The sequence below is a fragment of the Pieris brassicae genome, chromosome 7 (genome assembly GCF_905147105.1).
Source record: "Pieris brassicae chromosome 7, ilPieBrab1.1, whole genome shotgun sequence".
In the NCBI taxonomy this organism is placed as follows: Eukaryota; Metazoa; Arthropoda; class Insecta; order Lepidoptera; family Pieridae; genus Pieris; species Pieris brassicae.
The window spans coordinates 3,366,224-3,379,005 of NC_059671.1; the positions used below are offsets into that span (position 1 = coordinate 3,366,224).

Below are 12,782 nucleotides of genomic sequence, written 5' to 3' on the forward strand. Positions count from 1 at the left end.
AGTCTTATATACTATTAATCATTTAAATTATTTATGTTAGTATTATTTATAGGATTTTTAATATACATTAAAACTGCGTTATTTGAATATTTAGATAGGTTCATAATAAAAAAATTATATATATATATATCTAATATAAGGTTCTATGAAATTGGCAATTTGTCGAACTGGCCACTTTGACCTCTTTGGTTACGAATTCCAAATTTAACTTTTTTGAGCTATTTACTCTTGCATTTGTTTTTCGAAAACCCATATTCATTTCATTATAGAAGGTCTTCTAAGGTAAAAAAATTAACTCTGATGGTGCAGTCGAAACCGCAATCAATAATTGAACTACCTATAAGATGACAAAATGCATAGATAAACATATTCTATTAAAAAAAAAATCTCCCATACAATTTCAAATTTAAACCTAGGTAAAAGATTCTAGACTATACAAATTTAACGATTGTAATAGTAAATTAAATAATTATTAAAAACAATTTTATAGTTTATATTATATGTATTCGTATAATGTTTTGTCCTTATCCCTCTTAAGTCACTATGCAAATGAATAAACGTGGCAAAAGATTCTTTAACTTTTTATGAATAAGATTTGATTTGCTACAAGTGTCTGATGAAATCTTTGACACTCAAAGATTATTTTGTCATAAAAATAATGCTAAACCAAAATCTTTATGGGTTATGTATATACAGTAATGGTGTCTCAGTGGTTAAGAATGATTGGTATAGTGCAATCGGGTCGCATCTTCAATTTTTTTTAATGCGAGTTACGTGATACACGTTAGTGTCAGAAGGGTTAACCAATTTGTCCATAAACAGCAAGCATCCGAAGGTCAATATGCCCATGGACATCTCAACGCCTGCGGGCCCGCGAGTGCGTCGCCGGCCTATGAATTGGTACGCTCTTTTCTCGAAGGACCTTAAGTCGAATTGGAAATACAATATAAAATACAGCTGTTTTAAAAAACGCTCAGTTGTGGAACGACTTACTATTAATATATTAAATGTAAATTATATCACTTATACGGAGTATATTGATTTTCATGTCTCCGCCCATACCTGTCCTGCCACTGTGGCTTTTGATAATAGGCACGAATTTCGTAATTTCAAATTAAATCCTACCCCGGCAAAGTGCCGACAATTTCGTTAACAACCTAATAACATACTCGACATGAATTATGTATTTATTACCTCGTTACGTCTTGAAAACAAAGTGTAATTCTGGTAATTAACACATTAAAAGTTGATAAAAATATTCAGAATTATACGAATATACTATATTTTTACAATATTGACGGGTTTTGTTATTAGAAAACGCTATAAACAAAAGGCTGTATAAATATATGGTTCATAGTGCATTGTTAGTGTCGTAAAGATAAAAAAACAATCGTATAATGTGAAATTTTTACCTAAACCAAGGATTTTTAATAAATATATATTTTTTTAATATTATCTTAAGCAACAAGTGGTTCTCCGTCCACCACTAACCATAGCTGGAATATTTGTTGGAAAATTGAAGGCCATTGAAGGCACTACCTTCTCTAAACAGAATCTTTGACTTATTAAATGAAATTAAGTAGGCGATAATTTATTATAGTAATCCCGATAAATCGTTATTTTATTATCGGTCCCTTTGATTTACATCTGTGGGAGCTGGAGTGTTTTAGGCTCAATTGTCAATCCAGAAGATTGATGTTCCTTTGCTCCCGGCTCGAGCGCGGCTGTCGCGCGATAAATTAAACGCAACTCATATTAAAGCTGAATAATGAAAGTGTGCATCCCATTCCATCCTATATAGATAATCGGTGAGAGAAAAGGATGTGAATAGTTGAGAAAGGACGGCTTTTTTATTACGCTACGACGAAGGTAACCGTTATACGTCTCTTAATGACGGCCTAAGCGATGTCTCACGGGATATTCTAAACTCTTTGTTTTAAAATCTCATAGTTGGTGACAAAAAGTTAAAGAATTAAGTTAAATTATCGTATTAAATTGTCATTCAAATTAATTGTTTTAAGCGTTTGCCACATTCTGTGCTACTTACACCTTTGAGGTTTCTAGAGGAGTTTTTAGAGGAGAAAAAGATTAATGGAAAATCATTGAATACAATTTTGTTTCTTCTCAAAAATGAAGCTTCATTTGACTGTAATGTTATGTCTAGTATTTACGTCTTAGTAGTATATATCAAAGTGCTGATAATGTTATACAGAAAAACCATGAAAATTCAATAAAAATATAACCAACTTATTTAGGTTACGCATTATATGTAGCAACAAGTATGCACTGCGATCCAACGAGATTGCTTGTCCGGCCATGGCGTACCTATCTGCAATCGGTAAATGGTTAAAGTCTCGATATGCGAAGTATTCCAAGTGGAATGTCACCGTCACCGTACTGGTACTTATGCACTCGGACGCACTGAATTTTTTCTTATCGCCAATGCATTTTCTGCAAGTTTTCAATGCGAACGACATGCTCCATAGTGACGTACGCGTTTAAAACTGTAATGGACATATATTATAACAAAAGTAATGCCAATCTAAAGTGGTGAAAGTAGTGAACATGTAGAATTAAAGAGGAGACAGTGGCGTTTTGTTTTATTAAAACTGTTGTTGACTAATCATAATCAAAACTTACTAACGTGATTAAAACTTAAAGGACACCTAAAATTACCTTGAAGGATACCAAATTTTAGATATCAGTTAATATGGTTCTAATGTTTATAGAACATACAAGATTCATTTTAAAGTATTCTAGTAGTAAATTTTTCTTAATATCTTTATGATTGGCATCATAACTTCGATAACGATTTTTTATTCTCTAATTCAGTACATTATTAAGCCCGTGGCAATCCTGTCATCCATCACAGACAGTGCAATCGTTCCCCTGTCAGTTCTATTCCGGGACGTTCAGTTTTCGCTAATGATTCTTCGTCGTCCTCAGATCAAATGTTTTTACGTTTATTGTAAATGTTATTCGCGTTCAATTCTTAAATTTAGTTTAACTCTGTAGTTTTCTGTGAAACTAGGCTAAGTTCTGCAGCGTCGTGTGTCATTTTCTCTAATACCAGCTTTGATAGCTTTTCATTAATTTCTACCTACCTTACTTTTACTATGACTCTTTAAGTAGAATTATAAATACAATCAAAATACGTTTACGACGACATAATTTAGAACTACCGGTTATTGACCAAAATCAAATTCTATTGTAACTTGTCCCGGCTGAATTTGTATTAGATTCTTAATTACAACGTTTTTACGACCATATATGAGTAGTCCAGTGTTATAACTGATGTTGACTGTAGCACAACGCTAGTATCACTATTAAATGGTTACTTCAACATATTTGTAAATACCCTTTAATTTTCTTTGATCCATTTGATGTTCATCTGCGGAAACTACCACTCGAACTTCTACAGATATTACTTCAGTAATTTGAAATGTGTAATAATGTAGTGATATTGCAATAGAATAATTTATATTCATTGTAATTATTAGCTCTGGCACATCACTAGTTTGTCCTGCGGCACAAGTTAAACGTTGCAACAGTCTCTGTTTATGAGTTAACAAATAAAAGCTTAAATGTCGGATCGCGTTCCGTGTGAGAGAGTTTATAATTTATTTGCGTCGCAGTTTTCTGGCGACCATTTTCCCACAGGGGCGGTGTCTCAAACGAACCGCGCCCGCCCTTTATGTGGTTTTTTGTGGCGGCACAAAATACTCCGGTGGAAAACATTCAGTGATAACTGGTAACAATCGCTGCCGACGGATGCCCCTGCCATTCTTCAAATACCTTTCGTTGGATCTCGGCTCATGCTTTTTCATCTAGCACCGCCTCGCAACAAAACCTATTTCGTGGAGCTTCCAATTATAATTAATACTTTGTTCTTATTCTCAGAATAAACGAGTTTGGGAAATATTTATGGAAATCTATTATGTTTTCATACCTTATTGTTTAAATCAAATCTGAACACTAGAACAAATTCACGCATAAATGCTTCAATACATATAGCGTTTTTATGAACGTTCTATTGTTTCTTAATCGCTCCGCTTAAGATTTGATACAGTGATAAGTTTAAAAGGAAAATGTTACGTAAGGGGCGATGTTGTCGATGTATTCCATCTTAGAAGCGTCTGATTTCTTATCGTCTATCTTTCGATCTTAAGAGGCAAAGAATTTATTTATACAATTTTACCGACTCGTGGGTGAACCATTATTCAAATAACTAAACTTCGATTAGTTCTACACATTTTGGTTTTGGTATGCGGGTTTTATTTTGTCTCTCTGGACTTAACTAGTAAATGGATAACCAGGCCAGTAAGATAGCCTTACGTTAAGTAACATAAATAATTGAAGAATTATTTTTATATGCATTTTGCGCGCTCCTGAACATGACTGCTATTTTTACATTAACACAGTGGATATGAAATGTGTAGTGTATGTTAATTTTAGTGCTATAATCAAAACCGTCTATAAAACGAAATGTGGGACCTAATACGGTACCGTCATAAAGAAAGCCTGCTAAAAGCCTGTACTGATCTGTAGAAAAGTGACATTAGTCATATGTCATTTGACATTCGGTACTTTTTCAAAGCATTAGAACCATTCATCTAGTTGCGAAATTGTAAATCTCACGGTAGATGTATCACTGTTCTAGTTAAACGATAATAAATCGTATGCTTAGCGGCGCGGTGACTTGTGTACATAATTAACAATAGTGGTATTATACGCGATTTCCAAATGCATTGAAGATAGTTTGTCATGAGCAAATTGCTATTTATGACAGTCCATTCTTAAACCCGGATTATACACGCAATGCGTGCGTGAAGATTCAACCAATTTTAGAAGAAAATAATAGTCTTAAAGAAATTATCAGTAAACAAAGTATTATATAAGTTATATAGGCATATTCTATAAGTTGTCGTTGTTGTAACCACAGTGCAGAGGGCAGACATCACCTGCTACTAATAATTCTTATAGGCAACTGTACGAATTAAAACAATTTACTTTTCCTCTGATGTTAAAACCTCAGGGCAAAGACAATTTTCCCAAGGATTTGGTCGAAATTTAAATTATCACTTTTGTCCGCTAGACTCCCAATCTAACCTAAGACCTTTTGGTTAATTGAATAAGCCAAGTGAGTACGTTGAAGAGAAACTCTCTACGAATAAGAGAAATTACGACCCAACCTATAGGTTGAGTCGTAATTTCAGCAAAAATTCCTCGTACCACAGCATTGTTTCCGTAGTGATAAATAATCCGTTGCTATTTAGCTAACAATCGAGCTTCGATGGGCATTTGGTCAGATTCCGAGGCAGGCAGCCGTGGCAGCCACGTGTGCTCGCATGCCTCAGGCTGAATATGCAACCCTTGCTTGAATTTTGGCCCCTATTCGGAATATTCCATGCACATCGGTTTATGTTGCTGAGCAATGTATCGGTCGAATGAAATGTCCGATCAAATATCTCCAGTCTACCTTTTATTCATTGAGTATTATGGATATCTGAGTTGTTTTTAAACATGCATTAAAGCAGGTAAGGATATTTATATTAATTAAGAAAATAGGCACATACTTATAACAATACTAGCGGATCTGACAAGTCTTAAAAATAAAATTTTAAACAACAAAATAATGGACAAAATCAAGCCGTTTAGGAGTTTCAAATTATTATCCTTGATAACTTCGAAGTTGATAATTCGCGCTAACACTATCTATTATGATGATATGTATGTACAGTATACTTTGTCTTACAAAGTCTCGTTCTTGAATATCTTAAAAAAAAACACATTTCAAAATGACTGTCTTTTACTGTGTATATGTATTATATTGTCTTGATGATTATAGTTGACATATTATTCATCATAATATTGCATATAATAACATATTAAATAGTACTAAAATACCTATTTACAACATCTTCCTTACAATACGCGAGAAATAGGTGATTTATCAAAAACGCCAAAGATATATTTGTATTTTCGTACTTTCTTCACTTTACCAGATTTTTTCTTATAATTCCTTATGATAGAAGAGAAGCACGTAAGCGATAAAACTTTAGTGTGTGCAATGAAATATTAAACAAATATATAAATATTATTTCAGGTAAGTGACAAATGGAAAGTTTAACACGGTGATCGATACACTCATGATGCACCCAGCAGGATACTACGCTAACCTTGGTAAGAATACCAAATTATTTATTGAAAACCAAAAAACCATGGTAAACAAAAACGCCGTCAGAATATGTAGTATGAATTTCAACTATTGCAAGATGTGATAATAGTGTTTTTTTTTGTTTTGGCTTACATAATAATTACAACTAAAGGTATACTGAAAAATTCCATAGCCAAGTGTACTATATTCTAACTATTAGTGTGTGTGTGGATATGTACGTGTGTGACAGTACTTCATATCGAGACCTATATCTACATGGTAATAAAAAATAGATTAATAACAACATTAAAAAAGTAAATAGGTTGGTGTTTTGAAGTTTACCACGTACGTAATGGTGCCAGTATTACATGCCAAGCATACGCCAATAGACATTTCGACTTAAATCCCTATTAGTATCGATATATTTACGGGGACAATACAATCTGGCTTAGTCTTTTTTACTTTTGTTTATTATTATCATATAAAATTGTTAATTTATATTCACTTACCTTATCATAATTTTTATTTAAATTATTGGAATTATCTTCGATATTGTTACACAATACTGGGAAATCAGAGGCACCTGAAAAACAGTTCTCACTACATAACCCTGGCATACGTGTTTGTTATGTTACCTGGTATTGGCAAATAAATAAATTATTGATACAACAATTAAATAGTAGTATTGGATAGGATGGAATATATTCATAAATAACAGTTTCAAATGTTTTTTTCCACCAGCCATCAAAAGCCTAAGTTTGACAGTTACGCACACGATAAAGTCGGTTATATTCATGTTATCATAACGATGGTTACAACATATGAATTAAATGTACAAAATATTATATAACCTACAGCGTAACGTTTATGAAACATTTTTTAATCTAATCATTTAGAAAAAGTCTAGTCTAAAGGATGTATGACGTCACATTGATATCAGTAATGATAGTTAAGGCGTAAACAATGATGATACGTAAATTTTACAAATTTCCTTGAATCGTGCATTTTGTGTTGCAAGAACTCCAACTTACTTTTGTCGCTTCCTGAAAGCTAACCTAGCCCAGGTTAGCTTTCATGTACGACTCAAACATTTATTTATTTAAAAGTAGCGGCCTATGTCCCTTGCCTGACGGACATTTATTATGTACTATCCCATACAACTGAGTGATATTTAAAAGCATTTTTATTGTGAAATATTTATGAATCCGAAGAGACTTTTACAAGTTTATTATAACTTTAGTTTTTATGAATATTTATTAAGTTTTAGTAATATAGTAATCCTTGAACAATATGCATAGTCTTTTTGACAATGTATTAGTTATATTCAGGCCAAAATTTATTAAGCCCTCGTCTCTATTAATGTACTAAAGTAAAATAAGAAACGTTTGTTCCAAATGACAGTATGAAAACATAAATTAAAGTATACACTAATGTTCAATAGACCCTTAGAGAGAGAGTAAATGTGTAATTACTAAAAGGCAAATGATGCACCGGTTAAAAGTGCAAGGTTAAAAATCCGTTACGAAAAAAAAACTATTTTGAAATTTCGGTAGCTTCACTATCAAAAATTCCAAATTCAAAATCATTTATTCATTTAGGTAACAATATACACTTATGAACGTTCAAAACAAATACATATTAAATTCTTATAATTTTACATTTACTGTCAGTTCTCAAATCAAGGGCGTGGAACGGACGGGAAGAGCTGGCAATAAACTCTCAGCCATTATTTTGATCTAAGTTTTTTGTTTGTCAAAATGTTTATAAAGAGAGCTGTAACCATTACACCATGTTCCACGTTATATCTTCAAGTGATTAACTATAGTATATAAACGAAACGTTGTTAGTATAATGTAAAACGTCTAAAATCAACACTAATGTCACTTTAATACATCACTTAGTTGATCACATTGACCAGTATAGACTTTAAGAACATTTATTAAACCTTAAAAGCTATAGATTGAAAGGAACTGGCACATTGAAGCCGTGTTAGACTTTCACTTCTTAATTAACCGACAAGTCTCCCTGGGAATCGGGTCCTTGCTGTATAATTTATCTTGTAATAACGTATTTTTGATCCATATTAATTAACCTTAAGTACCGTTTTCTTATTTCGAATGAAAATATCCGTGCCATGACGTCAAGGCAGAATAGAAAATACCATCCGTATCACCGCGACGTCCGTCGTTCCACAACTGAGCGTTTTCTAAGGCAGTTTTTGCCACTATGTGGAATCGGCTACTGAAGTGTTTCCGAACCGATTCGATATTGAAGGACTTCAAGAAGAGAGCGTACCAATTCTTAAAAAGCCGGCTACACTCTTGCGAGCTTTCTGGCAATGTATCGCTTAACATCAGCTGAGTTTTGTTCCATTCTTTCTGTCCCAAAAATTGTATATCTTATGTTGCACTTCTTGCGGTCTCGTAATCTAATATTTTTTCTGACAACTGAGCGTTTCTTAAGGAAGTTTTTGCCACTATGTGGAATCGGCTACTGAAGTGTTTCCGAATCAATTCGACATAGGACATTGAAGAACTTCAAGAAGAGAGCGTACCAATTCTTAAAAAGCCGGCTACACTCTTGCGAGCTTTCTGGCAATGTATCGCTTAACATCAGCTGAGTTTTGTTCCATTCTTTCTGTCCCAAAAATTGTATATCTTATGTTGCACTTCTTGCGGTCTCGTAATCTAATATTTTTTCTGACAACTGAGCGTTTCTTAAGGAAGTTTTTGCCACTATGTGGAATCGGCTACTGAAGTGTTTCCGAATCAATTCGACATAGGACATTGAAGAACTTCAAGAAGAGAGCGTACCAATTCTTAAAAAGCCGGCTACACTCTTGCGAGCCTTCTGGCAATGTATCGCTTAACATCAGCTGAGTTTTGTTCCATTCTTTCTGTCCCAAAAATTGTATATCTTATGTTGCACTTCTTGCGGTCTCGTAATCTAATATTTTTTCTGGCAGACTGAAAGAGATCACCCGAAAGTGAGTAGGCCTTTCTATTATTTAATTATTTTAATTGTACTTTATTACTGCAGTGTGATTAAAGTCGTGTCCATTGATTTTGTTACGGAAATTCGCGCTCACTATCTTACAAATGGATAGCTATTTGTGTACATTTGCTAAGGGGTTAATTTATGGAGATCCGATTGATTGGCCAATTAACAACCACTAGTACTCAGATCACACTCACACACTGGTTTATTTAGTAATTAAACATTTAACATTACAAATCTAACTTAAGACCAATTAGTTATTTAAGTCTTAATTTACTAAATTTAGTCTTAAGAAGAAGACACTTTGTTCTTGGGTAATATTGTTTCCACCACAAGACTAAAACGTTAATATTTAAAAGACTTCTTTAATGGATATAACTTGCGACCGTTATTACTTACTATATTCACTTAAGCTCCAAGTGGTTTTCAGCAAGGTCCTTGGCTGTTTTGTTTTTTTTATTTTTATTTCTCTTACCACATGTATATTGTCTTGGGTGCCATTAAATATCTTTAATAGAAAATATTTTTTTAATTTTAAATCGTAATAGTTACACCGTCTACAATCTAAAAATACGACTTAAGGACTGGCTTATGAACACACCCTACTCAGAGTTAGAGCTTCTTCTGAGTCTTAGTATGTAGTTACAGACTTCATTCATTCACTCCCTCACTCACACACTCGCTTATCAAGCGTGTTGATAACAGTTAAAAATCAATAACAAAAATAAATAAAATAAAAGAAGTAACTAGATTATATATAAATTAAATATTTTAAGGAATGTATAATTAAGTTTCTTATGAAAGAGCTGGAAACCCTGACTGTACTTTTTTACTTAAAAGGGTTCCCAAATCTTGTCACATTGTAATGCTATGTACTTAAAATGAATAAACACATATTATATTTATTATTTTCATTATTAAAGTGGTTACAATTTTACTGTGGTACTGTCGTTACTGTTAGTCTGTGAACGCAGAGACTGTCAAACTGCCTTGTCACTAGCTCAAGAGTTGTGGGAATTATTAAGAAATCAGCTTCATGTGAAATTGTACGTCAAATTGAAATAAATTTTGTCCCTTACTGGCGAATTGTAACTTTGGGATATTCCATCACAAGCACAGATGCTTGGTTGTAACAACTGGTTACAATAAATGTTTGATTTTATAACGTCTTTAACATTTTTTATTTATTTAACAAAATTACCTACCATTAGGGATGATTTTTTTTGTCCTTTTTTATTATCATTATCACTACTTACAGATGTTTTGTCCTCATAACTATATGATTTATGTATTTTTGCACTTCTTGCTTCCCATATCTCATTTTCATTTCTCAAAATGGTTGCCTTTGGCCACCTTTTCGTTTAATTATGTAAATGTTATTATATTTATGTATGCAACGTATTGTTAATTAATAAATAAATAAAATTATTTGTGCGTAATTGTACGATAACCTTACATACGTCTTACGGCATCAGAATGTCAAAATTTGTTTCCCAGACTATTCGTACACGTACCGATAAACGATCATTTCTATTCAAATACTTTTGGTTGTTCTGCTAAATTATGAGCGTGAGTGAATTGAGTGGAATAATATATGGAAAATGCTTTTTGGGGTTTTTATTTGAATGATTATTATATGAATATCTGTTTATTAGTTAGTTTCTTTTATATATTCAAGACATAGATGGGATCTTAAAGAACGAACTAGATTCTAGAAGTCTTTATCAGAAATCTACCATTGGATATCAAGGTTATTAAGATTACGAAATTAACTTTTCTAATAAACCTAATGAACGTTAATGAAAACTCGGAAAGTGCAACAGATGCAAGTGCTACGCTTCAACTTCGGACGCCTCTATCAAACCCGACGTGACATAATACCGCACGCCACGCCCCCTGCCTCTCGCTCTATCACGCTGCGAGTGAGCGGGACGGCCTACATAAAGCCTCCATCAACTGTTTCTAAGAAATGCCAACTGTTATTATCCGTGGATTGTTCTCGGCTTTTGCCTCATGAATGAATACGGCGCCTGCAGGTGCGCACCCCGAAGCAATTTGGCAATTACCCTTTCTCAATTTGAAGCACGCCACTTGATTCGGTGGCTCCAATCTCGGCGGGAAGTTGCAGTTTAAAAATTGCGTGAATTAGCATATTCGCGTGTTCGTCCAGATGAGCGATCACCCATCAATCAATCCCTTTGGCACTAGTGCATGCGATAATTTTGGCTTGCATATAAAAAGACTCATTGCCTTGCCAATGATTGAATAATCAATTTCATTTCACGCTTGATCAAGTTTACAAATGATGTATCAATTCTGTACATAAGCGATTAACCCCTTTGCCTAGGTCAAATAAGGCAAATTTACTGAATTGAGGTAAAAATTATTCTTAACGGGGTGTTTCCAGCGGCGAGCATTTAAGAGTTCGATTCAGAAGCAAAATATTATCTGTCTCTATAATGAGAACTTGCAACAAAATTCACTTTAGTGAAATTAGTATTAATCGTGGTAGTTTTTTGTTTTGTTTGGATTAACTATATTGTAATTGTTACTTAAATTACAATTAAAGCGATTTTATGCAAACAATCAATGGCAAGCCCTCCATAAATTGTCATTTCAATTGCTTTTTGGATATGTGACAACAAATTCGTGTTATTGTAAGGAAGCTCTCTTGGCACGATTTTCAACACAGCGTTGCTCATAAATTCTCTGCTTTAACATCAATTCAATACACTTCAGTGAATCATTAAGTGGATTTACGTTTTATTACACTGCTGTCATATAAAAATTACTACATTTATTTTTGAGTCTCGCGTCATTTACTTTACATTAATAATCTAAAATATTCGTAAGCAGACGAAAGACGGTACATATTTCATTGGTATTTTTAGACGCTAATTACTGTTATACAAAAAAAATGTAAACTTGTGAGAGATATTCACAAGACAGCGCGGACTATAACACAAAATCCGGAACATTTTTGACGAACAGCAATCAGACTTACCGCTATCTAGTGTCTGAATTTTACCCTAAATAAACCAAATGTCTGCTCAGAAGCGGTGATATAATTCCAAAACAATGTTCTGATCAGAGAAAGTAATAACATTATCAAGTATTTATTTAGTGTTAGGAGCGTTGGCTATGATTGGCGCCGTTTCGGCAGAGAAGTGGTTGAACCGGTTCCCGGCTTCGACTTTACAGTAGCCTTAACGACTTGCCCACAATAAAATTATACCTTGTTGTGCCTTTATAACGTGTTTGTTTCACGTCTTTCACCTTTTACTAACCGTTCTACTTCTACTTGACATTTTAATTTCATAGCTAATACTGATTATTAAACGCTATCAAAACATGGCGAATTGATCAACACGTGCAGATTTTTATTTCCTTATTCACAGTCGTTTAAATGCAAATATTCGTTTTGTTTTGAGGTATCAAATGATAGTCATATTTTGTTTCAAGGTATCTAATCCTACAGCGAAATCCGTGGATAATGATAAACCCCGTTTATTTTCAAACAAATGCTAATAATATACAGTTTAAATTTGTTATATATTTTTTTATGTTATCCTAACTTCCTTTAGTACCACAGACCAGAACCTCTTCACGGGTCATCCATGGCTTTCTT

The 12,782-nt window shown here is 33.4% G+C and overlaps 1 protein-coding gene across 4 annotated transcripts in view; it reads left to right on the forward strand.

Moving 5' to 3' along the window:
- Positions 1-12,782, forward strand: part of LOC123712392 (transcriptional enhancer factor TEF-1) — a 77,555-nt gene that overhangs the window by 6,028 nt on the left and 58,745 nt on the right. For 2 of the 4 annotated variants that reach the window (XM_045665447.1, XM_045665450.1), the window contains exon 2: positions 6,107-6,183. The exons of the other annotated variants lie outside the window; for them this stretch is intronic. In XM_045665447.1, coding sequence (XP_045521403.1) covers positions 6,150-6,183 — 34 coding nt within the window. In that variant the 5' untranslated portion in view covers positions 6,107-6,149. The remainder of the gene's footprint in view (positions 1-6,106; positions 6,184-12,782) is intronic. 4 annotated transcript variants of the gene reach the window in all.